We start from the raw sequence: 20,783 nt of genomic DNA, 5'->3' as shown, positions 1-20,783 counted from the left end.
TTTATAACATTTGCCCCATTGTGTTTTTTTTTTAATTGTAAATAAAATCTACAAATATTTTTACATTTAAAAACAGAATAAAATCGGTGATATACCAAAATAACATTGACACAGAATTCACTTTATTGTTAGTGCTGAGTGAAAAAAAAATCTTCTGTCTTTATCAATCAATTATATTATATATACTATGTATTAATCCGAGAGACATCAAGTCCCATATTCACTAAAATACAGCAAACTTTTATACTATTCTCTGATAAAGCGACATGGAAATCAATATAAAATGTTTGTGATTCAGATAGAATGTACATTTTTTTAAAGGAAACTTTCCAGTTTTGCTTCTATTTTAAAATGTACAGTGTTGGCTCTAGAAACCACATATAGAAGAGGAATATAATACCTCCCAACAGTTCCCAGAGGCTTCCTGATGTTTTTGTGGGCGGTACCAGGCTATTGTGATAAGAGCGGTGGGCAGGGCTATCGTGGGCTGAGCCAACAGAACTAGGTGCAGTCTCATACACAGAGTAGGAGGAATGCTAACTGTTGGAAGGGCACATGGGGTAGCTGAGGGCACAAGTCCCCACCTGCCCCCCTGGTGACGCTACTGCAAGTGTACCTCTTTCTCTTGGTATTCTTTGTTAAAACTCTTTTTGATGACACCACAGCCAGGCAGGCTCAGGAGTGTGCATGTTTATTGAGCACTGTATGGCAGTAGTGTTCGTAACAATTTTATATTTATAGTTCTCATTACCCTGTCTCTCTCTCTCTGCTGTCATGGCAAAGCAACAAAATATATATTGTACTGTACTTGTACCCAGCAGTTTAATGTCCCTTTAAATACCTCATACAAAATCTTGTAGTTTGCTAGCCCTGCATCATGCATTAACTGTACCTTTATTTTCAACTAGCTGCTGCTCAACGACACAGAAGGACTGCTGAACATTTCCGACTCTCAGCTGCTATCCGACTTCCTTGTAAGTGAACTATTGTTAGAATCCAAGTACAAGGCACAGAATTTATTGTTAGTGCTGAGGGGAACATAAATGTGCTTTATTGATCAGTATATTAAAGGGACATTCCAGTCAAAATTTAAATGCACATAGGTGAATTACATCTTTGGAAAGAAACATAGGGGCCGATTTATCAATGCTTCAACTGATAATATACTGGAATCTCACGTCAAATTAGACGCAAAGTTGATCCGCCGTAGTTAAAGCGTCAAGATCGTCAAATGTTGAAATGTGTGACGTAATATACGTTCAAGCGATATCAATCGGACGCAGATCGATGCTTGTGTTATTTGAGTGGAATACTGATCATCCGCCATCACATTCGACTCTATTTGACCCACTTTCCAATTTATCAAACATTCAACAGGTACGCTTGCATCTATTCCGACGCAGCGTACCTATTGTTCAAACCGCCACCCTTGAGGCCGCGAATGCCATAGAAATCAATGGGAGTCTGAAAACAGAAAGGTTATGTTGGATGCTGCAAGACAAAGCATATTAGATAATAAAAGTAAATTAGGAAGATGTTACCCTACTTATGGATTATGTTACATCGTTGTCTCTCATTAAAAAGCAAGGGGACAAGATTATTGCTCCAAATTTGGTGCAAAGTATTGCTCAAAATTTGGAGCACTAATAGATATTGGGATAAAAATTAAATAAATACATTACTACTTATGGATTGTTAAATTTTTGTCTCTCATTACAAAGCTAGGGGACAATATTATTGCTCCAAATTTGGTGCACTAGTAGATATAGGGATACAAATAAAATAAATACATTACATAATATAGCCAACTTCCTTTTTTTGGATACATCTATTAGCACCATGTTTAACGCATGTAATACAAGTCCCACTCTCCACTTCGCACCTAATTTGACGCAACACTTTTCACACCAAATTTGACGCAATACTCAAACTCTTAAAGGGACAGTCTACACTAGAATTTTTGATGTTTAAAAAGATAGATAATCTCTTTATTACTAGACATGTGCATGGCAAAAAAATTTGGTTCGGTTCGGATCGATTCGGATTTTTTCGAATTTCGGTTCGGAGCGATTCGAATTCGGAAAAATTTGAATCAATTCGGTTCGGATTTGTTTCGGATTCATTCGGATTCGAATAAATTCGGTTCGGATTTGTTTCGGATTCATACGGATTCTAATAAATTCGGCTGGATTCGGTTCGATTCGGTTCGGAAATTCGGAATTTTGGTAAGAGTTAGGTGGGATTAGACTAGTATTATGTACTGTACATTAGGTGTAACCCATAGCAGAGTGATATAACCTAATATACTGTACAATACTAGTGTAATCCATGGCCATCCGAATCTACCGAATAAATCCGAATAAATCCGAATAAATCCGAAGTAATTCGGATTTATTCGGTAGATTCGGCACTATTTTAATTCGGAGATTCGGTTCGATGCGAATCTCCGAATTTTCCGAATTTTCCGAATTTCCGAATCGAACCGAACCGAATCGCACATGTCTATTTATTACCCATTCCCCAGTTTTGCATAACCAACACTGTTATATTAGTATACTTTTTACCTCTGTGATTAACTTGTATCACAGCATCTTCTGACAGCCCTCTGATCACATGACATTTTATTTATTATCTATTGACTTTCATTTTAGCCAATTAGTGCAGTGTCTGCCACAATCCACAGGCATGATCACAATGTTATCTATATGGTTTACATGAACTAGCTCTCCCCTGTTGTGAAAAGCAAATAAAAAAGCATGTGATAAGAGGCGGCCTTCAAGGGCTTAGAAATTATCATATGAGCCTTCCTAGGTTTAGATTTCAACTAAGAATACCAAGAGAACAAAGCAAAATTGGTGATAAAAGTAAATTGGAAAGTTGTTAAAAATGACATGCCCTATTTGAAACAGTTTTTTTTGGACTTGACTGTCCCTTTAAACAACCCACAAACTGGTAAAGTTTTCCACAACTTCCTATTGGTAAATGAATAATCACGTAATTAAATCACCCAATCTGATTGAAATATACATTTTCTACTATCACTAATGAAATAAATTGCCCTCTACTTGAGTCATTGATCATTCATCAGAACTTGTAAGTGCCATTTGTTACATTGTGTATTATACTTTGAAAGTATGTATATGTCATTAGTATTAAAGATAAACATTGATGATGACATTAGGCCACACAGTGTAATATTTCTGACAATGATTTTAATAATCGAATGATGTTTAATTCAATATAAATGGATAGTCTACCTAACATTAAACTGTCATGAATCCGATATAGCAGAAATTAAAATCAGCTCTTTACTGTCCTCCTCTTTTCAGTGTTTTTCTTCCTTTTACTTGAATTTCATTTTCATTAAGAAATGTCCTCTTAAATGCCAGCCCATTTTTTAACACCTGTGTAGGGGTGGTGTTTCAAACTAGACTGCAATCAGGAAGGGTTACACAGGTGCAGAGAGAAAACTGGCCCAGCTCTTAAAATATCCATTGATTGCAAATAAATACATATGATACCCTGATTACATGTTATATTTGCAATTATTCTTGCTCATAAAAATTATATATTTACACTATATACATATAGTGGCATAAATAAACACAGAGATATGAAATACAACATTGTTTAGAACAAAAAAAAAGGAATTTAGGGACATGTAAATATATTTGCAAAAGATTTCTGACATACACACACACACATATATATATATATATATATATATACACAAGTATATGCAAAGATATATGTACACATTCTAGCATTAATAATCATTTAAAAAAATAAATAATCATGAGATAGGCATATCATGATTTTGAGAAATACAAATACACATTAATTTATGTGAAAATATCATAAATCAGATTTTTTTGTATAACAAATAAATGAAAACAATAACTTTCTATGAGATATTGTTGTTTGTTCAGGTATAAATCTAGCTATTTCTTGGACTTTAACAGATATATAAAAGATTATCTTTAGAGAAATGTTCATGGACAGTAATGAAATAGTATAAATAAAGTTGGAAAAAACAGAATATCTGCAACATTGATGACTCTTATTTATCAACAGTCCGATGCTCATTGAGCCGTACTTGACGCGCGTGTTTTTGACAGACTTTTTAAAAAATAATGCCGTCATATGTAGATTTGTGACAGCTATGTCTGGCGAGCGTATTGACTCCAGCGAATGATGCAATGATAAATCGGCCCCATAATGTGCAATATACATGTATTAGTAAACATGCTTCTAGTAAAAGTTATTACTGTTTTAGTGTTAACAGTTTTCTCTGCATGTGCATGTGAAGCATTAATAGCTATTCTCAGTGCACCAGCATTTGAAATACTGCAGCTGCTCAGAGGGTCAGTGGGGCTTGTATCATGTCAGCAATTAACAAACTGAGTCATTACCAGATAGTAAAATCACTTTAGGCTCTCTAAGCAAGTGCTGTGTTTAAAATGCTGGTGCACGGTGCATACTTAAATATACCTTTGAAACTGCTATAGCTTGTATTAGAAGTATTTTTTGCTAATACATGTGTTACATAAATGCTTCTATTCAAAACTGAAATTAATCCATGTGGATTCCAATTTTGGCTGGAATGTCCCTTTAAAGTATATTAAACCAAGAAACTTCAGGTCTCATATTCACTTAAATACAGCATACTAGCAGCTAGTGTCTATTAAAATGCAATGTTCATGATTCAGAGACAGAGAGAGTATAGTTTTTAAAAGAAACTCTTCAATGTTGTTACTATTATCAAATTATTCTATTATCAAAATGTGTATCCTTTGTTGAAACATAACTCTTGGATGTAAATTTTATAATAAAAAATACATAAGAATTGTTTTTTGTTAATGGTTGAATCATGAAAGTTTATTTTTCACTTCCATGTCATTTTATGCTTTATTCAGTTAAATGGACATGGAATACACTTTTTTCTTTCATAATTCAGATAGAGCATACGATTTTAAACATCTTTCGAAATTTCAAGTTATCAAATTTGATTCATTCTCTTGGTGTTATTAAAGGTGCGGCAATGCACTCCTGGGAGCTAGCTGAACACAATGGGGCCGAATTATCATTGTGCGAGTGGACATGATCCGATATTGCGGATCATGTCTGCTGCACATCGATAAATTGCACCAGCAGGTCTTATGAATTGCTGCTGCAATGCCGCCCCCTGCAGATTTGCGGCCAATCTTGGCCGCTAGCAGGGGGTGTCAATTAACCTGATCGTATTAGATCGGGTTGATTTCTGGCGATGTCTGTCCGCCACCTCAGAGCAGACCGCTGCTTCAAAACTTGTGTTTCCGGCGAGCTTGAAGGCTCTCCAGAAACACGGGGCATCAAGCTCCATAGAGAGCTTGATAAATATGCCCCAATGTATGAGCCAGTGACAAGAGGAATATATGTGCAGCCAATAATAAGCAGCTAGCTCCAAGTAATGCACTGCAGCTCCTTTCCCTACCTAGGTGTCCTTTTTTAAAAAAAAAAAAAAAAGGATACAAAGAGAATAAAGCAAAGTAAATTATAGAGGTAATTTGAAAAGTTGTTTAAAATTGTTAATTGGCTATTTTAAATCCTGGTATCCCAAAGAGACCTAGGTTACAACCTAGTGGTTCTCATTACTTTATAGAGAAAAAAACTTGATGCTTATATGAACAATGAAGTAGTGAATGTTAGAAAATAATTTACCAAATAGCAACAACAGAAGATCGCTAGGTTAACTCAAACCTGGTTCAATGTATCATGTTACAAACTTCTGCGCGACAACTATGAACAGCCATTTTTGTAAATTAGAATAAGTGCTGAGGCTCTGTAATGTAAAAAAAAATATTATTTGGTATTTTTCTTGTGTTAGAAAAGCTGAAACTAAATTTGTGTGGGCGGATAACAGAACATATAGTCCTCAGCTATGCAATTCTTTACAGAAATGCCAAAAAATAGTTTGATATCTACCTACTGCATGTCATAGGAAAGGAAAAGAAGAAAATGAAGAAGAAAAAAAAACATTTTACCTCAGTTTGTACTTTTAATCATTTTTCTATCTGTGCAAACTTGTTAGGTAAACAAAATATTAGAAGACCTAAAGGCCTGTACAGATATATTGAATAATCCCCAATTATGGCCACATTTAGGTGATTTACTGCTGCATCCATGAAAAATTTATAGGCCTCTCTTTTTTCCTGAATCTAATCTTTTACTCATCGCTATATGATTTGCATTCTTTGGCCTATGTTTAGGCCTTACTTATGTATATAAGCTCTTCTATGGCTTTCCTGACCTCTATGGGACATATGAAAATAGAGAAAATGAATTACATTTTAATCAGCTTAAAGCTAAATGTGAATTAACTGGTAACATTTGCTTTATTGTTCTAATATATTTGTCTAAAGTCTCTCTTCTTTATCAATTCAATTTACAGGGAAATGATGGACTTCTGGGGCCTCCTGTAAGTATTACATTTCATTATCCAGGTTCTTCACATAAGCACTGTGTTATTTTTGAGGCACGTTCTCTCCAATATTTTTTCCATAACTTTACCTGTGAGTGTGTGTATCTCAATATGTTTATCTTGGCCAGCTGGGGAATTTTCAAGCAGTAGTCCACCTCAACCATGTTTTCCTGGTTAAACATGGTAGAACGGGAAAAAAATTAATAGTGCCAGAACAACTGTCTGTGAAGCGCATGTCACTGTACAAGAGCCCGATATTTGGTGGGGGCTAGAGTCAGAGCAGCCAATCATGGATGCTTGGATGGAGCTGAAAATAAACTTTAAGGGCCATTATAATAATTCGTAATTTTCTGACTGTCGACCCTGGTCAACAATGTGTCAATATACAGTAGATGTTCCACTTCACACCCACGGTGCACTACTGGTCCCGAGCTGAACCCACCGCTGATCCAGTCAGCAGCGCTAGTTGCACATCTGAGTCGTGAATTGATACTCAGAAAATGACATGCTCTAAAGGATTAAAGAATGTAATTTTTTAATTATAATGGCCCTTTAAAAAGTGTGCTTTTTATTCTTATTTGTATTAAATTATGCTGTGCCGTGTATAAAATATAAAGGGCCAGATTATAAGTGGAGCGCTAAATAACGCTTTTGTGGAAGCGATATTTGCCCTCCACTACACAAGCTCACATTTGATTTGCTGGGAAGCATTGTGCTCACAAGAGCGCGCTTCCATAGGCTCCAATGAGACCCTCGTTCTCATGCTGTTTGCGGGCGCGCGATAAATTAGCAATCCACTTGTAATCTAGGCCAAAGTGAGTATCACGTGTCATGTGCTGGGGTGGACTGGGCTGGTTGGCAATTGCCCCCCAAGCCGACATGTAGGAGGATAAATCAGTCTTCCCATATGAGGACAGCAATACCACATATGTAGCAGTGGCGGCACCTCTTAAGCACCATGGGAGTGGCAGACCCTTGTATGTATGTGACGTACTGGGGCTGGAAGGAGCACACCTCTGCGGCTGCCGCAAGTGACAGAGAATGCAGTGAGCAACAGATTAAAGCAGATTGTGCATCTAGTCCCAATTATCCACCATATACTTACTGTGTAACAGTTTTTCTTATACCTGTCCTCTACCTCACGACAAGCACAGTGCTGTCATATGTGGGGCTGACTTCCCCTGCCTTTGGAAAAATAGATTGTGCTAGAACAACAACATAACATGCAGAGCAAAGTTTTCTTGGCTGCCAGAAAGGACTGCAGGACTGTAGCCCCTTTTGGCACCCAATACCATATATCTATTATATTATATTATATACCATGTATTCTAGGTGCAGAATGTAATTACTCAGCCAGTGTATTGTCTACTAAAACCAGCTTGGTTTTCTTCCATGCTAGTAATGCAAAGATTACTTTACATCTTAATACTGAGCCCCCTGACTACTAAAGAGAGCTGTAATGCATAACAATGTATTTTATGTATTTTCCATCAGTTGTATAAATGCAGGCAGTGCTGAACTTGTAAAATTAGCAATTGGAAGTGGGGAAAAATAATCAAATACAATTTATAGAATAACATGTGAGCCAAGTATATATATTTTTTTAATAAACATTAACATCTTGTTTGCTGCAATGGTTTTCAATAGCCAAACTTCACCCACCCCTTGCCTTATTTGGAGAAGCTAGTTTGATCTTTAAACTTCAAGTGACCAGAAGGCTAGTCACAGTCATAATGTTAGTATAAACTGCAATGTTTTGCAGCTGGTATCTGATAAAGTAATTGAGTAATTAGGTAAAGATATGTAGAAGGGTTAGCTGCTGAGGATGAGAAAATCCACAATTTTCACAGCTTAATGACATGCAGAGGGGGCAAAAAGTAATAAGAGTATATTGCAAAGTTGTTTTACTACATATCACTTTACACTTATTTATATTGAAATCTCAAACGGCTAGATTTGGAGTTTTGTCGGTAACGACCCGAAAAACTAACGCCAGCTTTTTTCTGGCCGCACCATAAAAATAACTCTGGTATCGAGAGTCCACAGAATGGCTGCGTTAGGCTCCAAAAAATGAGCGTAGAGCATTTTTAACGCAGCTTCAACTCTCGATACCAGAGTTGCTTACGCAAGCGGCCAGCCTCAAAAACGTGCTCGTGCACGATTCCCCCATAGGAAACAATGGAGCTGTTTGAGCTGAAAAAAAACCTAACACCTGCAAAAAAGCCGCGTTCAGCTCCTAACGCAGCCCCATTGTTTGCTATGGGGAAACACTTCCTACGTCTGCACCTAACACTCTAACATGTACCCCCAGTCTAAAGACCCCTAACCTTACACTTATTAACCCCTAATCTGCCGCCCCCGCTATCGCTGACCCCTGCATATTATTATTAACCCCTAATCTGCCGCTCCGTAAACCGCCGCTACTTACATTATCCCTATGTACCCCTAATCTGCTTCCCTAACATCGCCGACCCCTATATTATATTTATTAACCCCTAATCTGCCCCCCACAACGTCGCCTCCACCTGCCTACACTTATTAACCCCTAATCTGCCGAGCGGACCTGAGCGCTACTATAATAAAGTTATTAACCCCTAATCCGCCTCACTAACCCTATAATAAATAGTATTAACCCCTAATCTGCCCTCCCTAACATCGCCGACACCTAACTTCCATTATTAACCCCTAATCTGCCGACTGGAGCTCACCTCTATTCTAATAAATGTATTAACCCCTAAAGCTAAGTCTAACCCTAACACTAACACCCCCCTAAGTTAAATATAATTTACATCTAACGAAATTAATTAACTCTTATTAAATAAATTATTCCTATTTAAAGATAAATACTTACCTGTAAAATAAATCCTAATATAGCTACAATATAAATCATAATTATATTATAGCTATTTTAGGATTTATATTTATTTTACAGGTAACTTTGTATTTATTTTAACCAGGTACAATAGCTATTAAATAGTTAAGAACTATTTAATAGCTAAAATAGTTAAAATAATTACAAATTTACCTGTAAAATAAATCCTAACCTAAGTTACAATTAAACCTAACACTACACTAGCAATAAATTAATTAAATAAAATACCTACAATTACCTACAATTAAACCTAACACTACACTATCAATAAATTAATTAAATACAATACCTACAAATAAATACAATTAAATAAACTAGCTAAAGTACAAAAAATAAAAAAGAACTAAGTTACAAAAAATAAAATAATATTTACAAACATAAGAAAAATATTACAACAATTTTAAACTAATTACACCTACTCTAAGCCCCCTAATAAAATAACAAAGCCCCCCAAAATAAAAAAATGCCCTACCCTATTCTAAATTACAAAAGTTCAAAGCTCTTTTACCTTACCAGCCCTGAACAGGGCCCTTTGCGGGGCATGCCCCAAAGAATTCAGCTCTTTTGCCTGTAAAAAAACACATACAATACCCCCCCCAACATTACAACCCACCACCCACATACCCCTAATCTAACCCAAACCCCCCTTAAATAAACCTAACACTAAGCCCCTGAAGATCTTCCTACCTTATCTTCACCCTGCCAGGTTCATCGATCCGTCCTGAAGAGCTCCTCCGATGTCCTGATCCAAGCCCAAGCAGGGGGCTGAAGAGGTCCATGATCCGGCTGAAGTCTTCATCCAAGCGGGAGCTGAAGAGGTCCATGATCCGGCTGAAGTCTTCATCCAAGCGGGAGCTGAAGAGGTCCATGATCCGGATGAAGTCTTCTATCAACGGCATCTTCAATCTTCTTTCTTCCGGATCCATCTTGCAGACCTCCAACGCGGAACATCCTCTTCTCCCGACGCCTACTAGCCGAATGATGGTTCCTTTAAGGGACGTCATCCAAGATGGCGTCCCTCGAATTCCGATTGGCTGATAGGATTCTATCAGCCAATCGGAATTAAGGTAGGAATATTCTGATTGTCTGATGGAATCAGCCAATCAGAATCAAGTTCAATCCGATTGGCTGATCCAATCAGCCAATCAGATTGAGCTCGCATTCTATTGGCTGTTCCGATCAGCCAATAGAATGCAAGCTCAATCTGATTGGCTGATTCCATCAGCCAATCAGAATTTTCCTACCTTAATTCCGATTGGCTGATAGAATCCTATCAGCCAATCGGAATTCGAGGGACGCCATCTTGGATGACGTCCCTTAAAGGAACTGTCATTCGGCTAGTAGGCGTCGGGAGAAGAGGATGTTCCGTGTCGGAGGTCTGCAAGATGGATCCGGAAGAAAGAAGATTGAAGATGCCGTTGATAGAAGACTTCATCCGGATCATGGACCTCTTCAGCTCCCGCTTGGATGAAGACTTCAGCCGGATCATGGACCTCTTCAGCTCCCGCTTGGATGAAGACTTCAGCCGGATCATGGACCTCTTCAGCCCCCCGCTTGGGCTTGGATCAGGACATCGGAGGAGCTCTTCAGGACGGATCGATGAACCTGGCAGGGTGAAGATAAGGTAGGAAGATCTTCAGGGGCTTAGTGTTAGGTTTATTTAAGGGGGGTTTGGGTTAGATTAGGGGTATGTGGGTGGTGGGTTGTAATGTTGGGGGGGGGGTATTGTATGTTTTTTTTTACAGGCAAAAGAGCTGAACTTCTTGGGGCATGCCCCGCAAAGGGCCCTGTTCAGGGCTGGTAAGGTAAAAGAGCTTTGAACTTTTGTAATTTAGAATAGGGTAGGGCATTTTTTTATTTTGGGGGGCTTTGTTATTTTATTAGGGGGCTTAGAGTAGGTGTAATTAGTTTAAAATTGTTGTAATATTTTTCTTATGTTTGTAAATATTATTTTATTTTTTGTAACAGTTCTTTTTTATTTTTTGTACTTTAGCTAGTTTATTTAATTGTATTTATTTGTAGGAATTGTATTTAATTAATTTATTGATAGTGTAGTGTTAGGTTAATTGTAGGTAATTGTAGGTAGTTTATTTAACTAATTTATTGCTAGTGTAGTGTTAGGTTTAATTGTAACTTAGGTTAGGATTTATTTTACAGGTAAATTTGTAATTATTTTAACTATTTTAGATATTAAATAGTTCTTAACTATTTAATAGCTATTGTACCTGGTTAAAATAAATACAAAGTTACCTGTAAAATAAATATAAATCCTAAAATAGCTATAATATAATTATAATTTATATTGTAGCTATATTAGGATTTATTTTACAGGTAAGTATTTATCTTTAAATAGGAATAATTTATTTAATAAGAGTTAATTAATTTCGTTAGATGTAAATTATATTTAATTTAGGGGGGTGTTAGTGTTAGGGTTAGACTTAGCTTTAGGGGTTAATACATTTATTAGAATAGCGGTGAGCTCCGGTCGGCAGATTAGGGGTTAATAAGTGTAGGCAGGTGGAGGCGACGTTGTGGGGGGCAGATTAGGGGTTAATAAATAAAATACAGGGGTCGGCGGTGTTAGGGGCAGCAGATTAGGGGTACATAAGGATAACGTAGGTGGCGGCGCTTTGCGGTCGGCAGATTAGGGGTTAATAATTGTAGGTAGCTGGCTGCGACGTTGTGGGGGGCAGATTAGGGGTTAATAAATATAATATAGGGGTCGGCGGTGTTAGGGGCAGCAGATTAGGGGTACATAAGGATAACGTAGGTGGCGGTGCTTTGCGGTCGGCAGATTAGGGGTTAATAAGTGTAGGTAGGTGGAGGCGACGTTGTGGGGGGCAGATTAGGGGTTAATAAATATAATACAGGGGTCGGCGGTGTTAGGGGCAGCAGATTAGGGGTACATAAGGATAACGTAGGTGGCGGTTGGCAGATTAGGGGTTAAAAAAATTTATTCGAGTGTCGGCGATGTGGGGGGACCTCGGTTTAGGGGTACATAGGTAGTTTATGGGTGTTAGTGTACTTTAGAGTACAGTAGTTAAGAGCTTTATAAACCGGCGTTAGCCCAGAAAGCTCTTAACTACTGACTTTTTTCCTGCGGCTGGAGTTTTGTCGTTAGATGTCTAACGCTCACTTCAGAAACAACTCTAAATACCGGAGTTAGAAAGATCCCATTGAAAAGATAGGATACACAATTTACGTAAGGGGATCTGCAGTATGGAAAAGTCGCGGATGAAAAGTGAGCGTTAGACCCTATTTTGAGTGACTCCAAATACCGGCGGTAGCCTAAAACCAGCGTTAGGAGCCTCTAACGCTGGTTTTCACGGCTAACGCCAAACTCCAAATCTAGGTCAAAGTGTTTACTGTCATCTTACATTATTATATTTATTTACAAAAAATGTGACCTTCCTAAATCCTAACGTAATAAAAAATATCTCTCTCTCTCTCTAAGGGACCAAAAGGATCAATGGGGAATATAGGTTTGCCAGGTTCATCTGGACCAAAGGTAATTAAAAAAAAATATATCATATCTATCGCTTTCTCTCTAACGAAAACACACATCATTTGTTTTTCTATTTATATATTATTTGTTAAAATCTCAAAAACAAAATTGCCAGAGTGTCAGGAACGATACGCACTCTCTGGTCTTTTCAAAGTGATTCATTTATTTTAAACTATGACGTTTCGGGATGGATCTTCATAATTTTATATATATATATATATATATATATATCCCACGTAGGGCTCCGCACACACTTTGCTTATAGCAGCTGCCCAGGGTGCATTAAAAAGTACAACAGCCAAAGTCAATAGAAAGCACTCACCGGGTCTTATAATACCTTAGAAATTTATTAACAGTAACGTTTCGGGGGTGTTAGCCCTGTCCTCAGACCGTACGGTCTGCGGACGGGGCTAACACCTCCGAAACGTTACTGGCAGAGGACCAGCTGTCTGTTTTCCATAATGCAAAGGTAACTATTTTTTAAAAAAAAGCATCATTGTAAAATTTAAAGAATTAAAGTGCCCCTGTTTTTAAGATTATTTTTAGATACCGGTCACTATAATTCCTTAAAGGGACAGTCTAGTCCAAAATAATTTTTTTATAATTCAGATAGAGAATGTAGTTTTAAACAATTTTCCAATTTACTTTTATCACCAATTTTGCTTAGTTCTCTTGGTATTCTTAGTTGAAAGCTAAACCTAGGAGGTTCATATGCTAATTTCTAAGCCCTTGAAGGCCGCCTCTTCTCTCAGGGCATTTTGACAGTTTTTCACCACTAGAGGGTGTTAGTTCACATTTATCATATAGATAACACTGTGCTCGCGCACGTGGAGTTCCAGTGAGCAAGCTCTGATTGGCTAAAATGGATGTCTGTCAAAAGAACTGAAATAAAGGGGGCAGTTTGCAGAGGTTTAGATACAAGGTAATCACAGAGGTAAAACATGTATTTATATAACTATGTTGGTTATACAAAACTAGGGAATGGGTAATAAAGTGATTATCTATCTTTTCAAACAATAAAAATTCTGGTGTAGACTGTCCCTTTAAACTTTACAATCACTTTAAAACTGAAAAGGATAAACCTGTGAAAAATATGTTAAGCTTTTATTTGGAATAGAAGTCTCACATTAAAAATGCAGGGGATTAGGTTCACTATAACATTTCCTGCTTCACCAATTGATGCGTTATTATTTTGACACCCATTGAAGATACATTAAACCCTATACATTGTTATCATTTATGTATGTAAAAAAAATAATGTTAAGAAAATAATTTTTATTAAAAAGGTTATGTTAAAGATGTTAAGTTTAGTACTGACAGGAAGTGTATATCTGTGTACTTTTAGACCCTAGGGATTAATTGCTCACTAGCTAATGAGGAGATCGTCATTATTGGCCTGCAACAGTATAATGGTAAATAAAGGTTTTACTATAAATAAATTGAAATGTGCAGAAATGAGAAAGCAGCTACAGGTCAGGAGCAGGCTGGGGCCAGTAGCCAGGAGATCACTCATTAAAGCAGCAGAGGTGTCTGAGGATAATCCAAAAAGTTATGTTAACTGTATTTTGTGAGCCAAGGTTCATTAACCAGGGAATCAGTCAGCATGAGGCATATAAACAAGGGTTAATGCAAAAGACAAAAGTCCAAGTGGTCAAAATAAGGCAAGGGTCTGTTTATCAGGGCTAAAGGGTGAGATGGCAGGATAGAATTTCTAAATTGGGAATATCCCACACACAGTTGGGACCTCTTTTTAATGAATTGACTGTGACTGGATATTTATTAGATACTTTTTAAGTTTCACAACAAGCGGATATTATGGACTTCTTTTCTGACCATGAGGTAAGTCCATGGTTGCCAGATCTCATTATAAAAATTGGCCTCAACAAAGAAAGACATACTCCTCCATATCTTTGATGTATTCAGTGATGTCTACTACCTTGTTCCAAACAGGGGTTGTCACCTGTAACCAAGCCATGGCTAATGCCAACTTTGTTAATGTTTTTTATTATCATTGAGTGAATTTATGGAGTCTTGTGAATATTATATTTGTGTTCTTTAGTTGATAAAAGTAAATATACATACAATTTTAATATTTTACTATTATATCCACAATACTATTTCAAAGGGACAATGTGTTTCTTTCACAATACCATACATTTCAAAATTGAAAGCATTATTATTCTACTATATAGTGTGTTTGTATATGTAGATTGTAAGCTCTTTGGCACAGGGCCAATCCTTCACCTGTATAACTTAGTTTTGTTTATTTTATTTCATTACCATGAAACACTGTCACGTTATACCCTTACTCATGTACACTACTATGAAATCGGATGGCACTTCAAAAATAAATAATAATTGTAATTAAAATTACATTTGTATTGACAAGCAATGCTCCCTCAAATTCTTTTGAGCAGTGTGTGCAAACATTTTTGAAAGTGCAACTTTTGTCCAAGTGACTAAAATGTGTGCGCACTTTATTCTTGAGTGTAGTCAAACTTAAAAATGCTGTAAAGGTAATAAAACACATACACAAATTCACACACACTCTTTCAAGCATTTACACTAGACATGTGCAATTCGTTTCAGATCGATTCGGAAATTCGGCCGAATTTCTTAAATTCGGATCGATTCGAATCGATTCGAATTTCCGAATTGAAATAGTGCCGAATCTACCGAATAAATCGGAATTAGTTCGGATTTATTCGGTAGATTCGGATGGCCATGGATTACACTAGTATTGTACGGTATATTAGGTTATATCACTGCTATGGGTTACACCTAATATACAGTACATAATACTAGTCTAATACACAGCATATCCCACCTAACACATACCGAAATTCCGAATTTACGAATTGAACCGAACCGAATCCAGCCAAATTTATTTGAATCCGAAACGAATCCGAAACGAATTGATTCAAATTTTTCTGAATTCGAATCGATCCGAACCAAATTTTTTCGATATGCACATGCCTAATTTACACACTCTCACTCTATCAAACATTCACACCCTCTTTCAAACATTCGCACACCTTCTCTCACACTCTTTCAAACATTCACACATCCTCTCTCACACTCTTTCAAACATTCACATTTTCTCTCACACTCTTTCATTCACATACCCTCTCTCACACTCTTTCAAACATTTACACACTCTTTCACTTTTTTAAACAGTCACATGCCCTCTCTCACGCTTTTTCAAACATTCACACAATCACACACATTCTTTAACACACCATCTCTCACAAAGACACTGGCACTAACACAAGCGCATACAGTTCACGCAGACTCTCACACACACACACACACACACACACATATAAACACTCTCTCAAACACACATAAACTCATTTTTTCAAACAAACACTCATACACTCACTCTGTCAAACACACATACACTCAATCTCTCAAAAACACATACACTCACTCTCTCAAACACACACAGAGGGGCCGATTTATCAAGCTCCGTATAGAGCTTGATGCCCCTGTTTCTGCGCGAGCCGATTGGCCACAAATCTGCAGAGGGCGTCATTGCACCAGCAGTTTACAAGAACTGCTGGTGCAATGATAAATGCCGACAGCGTATGCTGTCGGCATTTATCGATGTGCAGCGGACATGAAACGCTACATCGTATCATGTCCGCTCGCACTATGATAAATCTACCCCAGAGACACAATCTCACTCTCTCTCATACACATACACTCTCACTCATACTCTTGCACACACAGACTCTCTCACATACACACTCTCTAACACACACACTCTCACACAGAGACACAGGCACACACACTTACACAGACAGGCACACACACTCTCACACAGAGACACAGGCACACACACTTACACAGACAGGCACACACACTCTCACACAGAGACACAGGCACACACACTTACACAGACAGGCACACACACTCTCACACAGAGACACAGGCACACACACTTACATAGACAGGCACACACACACTCACACAGAGACACAGGCACACACACTTACACAGACAGGCACACACACTCTCACACAGAGACACAGGCACACACACTTACACAGACAGGCACACACACTCTCACACAGAGACACAGGCACACACACTTACACAGACAGGCACACACACTCTCACACAGAGACACAGGCACACACACTTACACAGACAGGCACACACACTCTCACACAGAGACACAGGCACACACACTTACACAGACAGGCACACACATTCTCACACAGAGACACAGGCACACACACTTACACAGACAGGCACACACACTCTCACACAGATTCAGTCACACATTTAAAGCACTCAAACAGAAGTAGAAGAACACATCTGTTGTAGATATACTAAAGTCAGAGTCTGGCAATTGGCAACTCTAGATTTAATGGCACATATTTGCTTAACATCTTTTTGCCTTCTTTCTCTTTCTCTGCCCCTCAGTTGTTTGTGTCTCAATCTGAGACCTAAACAAACAATTGAGGTGCAGAGAAAAAAAAAACAATAAAAAGGATATGAACAGGAGACATGCAGAAAAAAACCTTTTTTCAGAACTTTCCAGAAGAATCCATATGTCTCGGCCTGCATTCCCCTCAAATTATCAAAACATTTCCACATATTTTTCATAATTTAAAAAGGCTATGTTTTAAAATCTTTTTAGATGCTCAACATACAGTGTTCCCTACATTTCAGACATGGGGGTAGATTTGCTATCAGTCGAGCGGACATGCGAATCATGTCTGCGCGACATCGCTAAATGGCCAAAAGCATACGCTGTCGGCATTTATCATTGCACAAGCATTTCTAGTGAAATCGCTTGTGCAATGCCGCCCCTGGTTACTGGCTCATATTTGAATGTCGAGTGCGCTATCTTAAAAAATGTTGTGCACGAGAACACCTGAGAGGGAAACTGTGTTGACAAGTAGAAGATAATGTTCCAGATATGAAAAGAACTATAAATTCTTAAAGGGACACTGAACCCAATTTTTTTCTTTTGTAATTCAGAAAGAGCATGCAATTTTAAGCAACTTTCTAATTTACTCCTATTATCAATTTTTCTTTGTTCTCTTGCTATCATTATTTGAAAAAGAAGGCATCTAAGCTTTTTTTTGGTTTCAGTACTCTGGACAGCACTTTTTTATTGATGGATGAATTTATCCACCAATCAGCAAGGACAACCCAGGTTGTTCACCAAAAATGGGCCGGCATCTAAACTTACATTCTTGCATTTCAAATAAAGATACCAAGAGAATGAAGAAAATTTGATAATAGGAGTAAATTAGAAAGTTGCTTAAAATTTCATGCTCAATCTGAATCACGAAATATTTTTTTTGGGTACAGTGTCCCTTTAATAGTAAAAAGAAAACAGATATTACAGTAACAAATGTATTCAAAGATTCACTTGCTCATAAAAATAGCATTGTTGGGTAACTGATATTTCTTCTGCAGGAGTGTATTTTAAACAGTTTTGCCATGTTAGTAATTTCATATACTGATATTAATGGCTGTAACACATACAGAATTATAACACTCTGTATTTTGTAGCTGTCAAAATCTGTATAATAACAATATCATTATTCTATTATGTGTGTGCAGTTTAAAGGTACAGTGAGTCAGCTTTCTAGGATAATGCAGTGCCATTAGCTTGTCATTACTTTATTCGAAAGTGTATAAATATTGTTACACGGAAAAAATAGTGATCTGCAAAACTAATGAAAGCATAACATTAGCAGATGTTGAGATCAGCACATTTATAAAATGATTAGTAACCTGCAGAATAAGCTGTACTTTCATTTAGGCAATCTCTTATTTTTACACTATAGAAGTGTTCTGACTATCATTATTATACTCACATGTTACTTAAAGTGACAGAAACATCCAAACTGATATGTGCACGGGGGAATTTAAAATTAAATAGCAAAAATGATTTTAGCAAAAGATATTGCTGGTTTTCAGCTTCATACCATATGCGGTGAAGCCTCTATGCACAGATGCAATACAAACCGCCACCAGCTCTCCTGAGCAGACATGGGGTTACATTTTTCAAGCTGGGGATGCAGCTCGGGAGCGCTTCAATGCAGGATTGTTGTCATCAGACTGCTGCTTCCTAACCTATGTCACAGTGTTTTTTTACGCTTGCAAAGTACCCACTACACTACTAACCCCTAAACCGCCACACCCCATATTGGAATGTTCCTGCTACACTACTAACCCCTAAATCACCACAACCCACATTGCAAAGTTACTGCTACACTATAAACTCTTAAGCCGTCCCCCCCCCCCCCTGCAAAGTACCTGGTACACTATTAACCTCTAAACCATCACACCCCCACATTGCAAAGTTCCTGCTACACTACTAACCCCTATACTACCAAACCCCCACATTGCAAAGCTCCTGCTACTCTATTAACCCCTAAACCATCACACACCCACATTGCAAAGTACCTGCTACACTATTAGCCCCTAAACCCTCACACCCCACATTGCAAAGTTCCTGCTACACTATTAACCCCTAAACAACTACACCCCCACATTGCAAAGTTCTTGCTACATTATTAGCCCCTAAACCATCACACCCCCACACAGCAAAGTACCCACTACACTACTAACCCCTCAACCACCACACCCCCACATTGCAAAGTTCTTGCTACTCTATTAACCCCTAAACTGCCACAACCACGCATTGCAAAGTACCTGCTACACTATTAACTCCTAAACCGTCACCCCCCCTCCAAAGCAAAGTATTTACTACACTACTATCCCCTAAACCACCACACCCCACACAGCAAAGTACCCAATACACTACTAAACCCTAAACCACCACACCCCCACATCCCAAAGTACCTGGTACAACATTAACCCCTAAACCCCCATACCCCCACATTGCAAAGTACCACACTACACTATTAACTCCTAAACTGACACAACCCTCATTGCAAAGTACCCACTAACCTCTAAACCCCTTTAACAGCTAACCCCCTAACCTAACTCCCCCTATGTTACTACAAAAAAAATTAACATGACATAAAAAAACAACCTAACATTACATAAAAAAAAATATCATTACATTTAACAACTTATTATATAAAAAAATAATCCTAGAATTACAGAAAAAATAAAACGCTAACATTACAGGGGAAAAAAAACCCCTAACATTACAACAAAAAAACAAACAAATTACCAAAAATAAAAAACCTACAGTTAAGTCTATTCTAAAACTAAAGCCCCACTTAAAAAAATAACCCACCGCAAAATAAAAAACCCTAAACTAAAAACTATAGCAATAGCCATTAGAAGCGCTTTTTGTAGGGCATTGCTCTAAAGTGATTTAGCGCTTTTTTACCAAAAAAAAATACTACTTATTCTAGATTACAAGAAATGCCCCACCCCCACAAAAAAGCCTATCTAAAAAAACCTACTCTAAATATTGCCCTAAAAAGGGCATTTGGCTGGAAATTGCCCTTAGAAGGGCAATTGGTAGGGCAGTGCCTTAAAGGGACACTGAACCCAATTTTTTTCTTTCATGATTCAGATAGAGCATGCAATTTTAATCAACTTTCTAATTTACTCCTATTATCAATTTTTCCTCTTTCTCTTCCTATCTTTATTTGAAAATCATGAATATAAATCTTAGCAGCCAGCCCATTTTAGGTTCAGCACCATGGATAGCGCCTGCTTATTGGAGGTTTACATTTACCCATCAATAAGGAAGCATAACCCAGGTTCTTAACCAAAATGGGCCGGCTCCTATGCATCACATTCCTGCTTTTTAGATAAAGATAGCAAGAGAACGAAGAAAAATTGACAATAGAAGTAAATTAGAAAGTTGCTTAAAATTGCATGCTCTATCTGAATTATTGAAGAAAAAAATTGCGTTTAGTGAACATTTAATGCTTAACAACCTTATTCTAAAAAAAGAAAAAACACCCAAAAAAAGCCTACTCACCAAACTTGAATCT

General features: G+C 37.6%; 1 protein-coding gene across 2 annotated transcripts in view; it reads left to right on the top strand.

Annotated features, from left to right (window-relative positions):
- Window positions 1-20,783, top strand: part of LOC128660597 (collagen alpha-1(XV) chain) — a 674,535-nt gene that overhangs the window by 441,581 nt on the left and 212,171 nt on the right. For both annotated transcript variants that reach the window (XM_053714523.1, XM_053714522.1), the window contains exons 22-24: window positions 909-974; window positions 6,431-6,457; window positions 12,787-12,840. In XM_053714523.1, the coding sequence (XP_053570498.1) occupies window positions 909-974; window positions 6,431-6,457; window positions 12,787-12,840 (147 nt within the window). The remainder of the gene's footprint in view (window positions 1-908; window positions 975-6,430; window positions 6,458-12,786; window positions 12,841-20,783) is intronic.

This window comes from Bombina bombina, chromosome 5, assembly GCF_027579735.1.
Source record: "Bombina bombina isolate aBomBom1 chromosome 5, aBomBom1.pri, whole genome shotgun sequence".
Taxonomy (NCBI): domain Eukaryota; kingdom Metazoa; phylum Chordata; class Amphibia; order Anura; family Bombinatoridae; genus Bombina; species Bombina bombina.
Note: the sequence above shows the minus strand (reverse complement) of the source record. Positions and strands in the feature narration are given on the sequence as shown.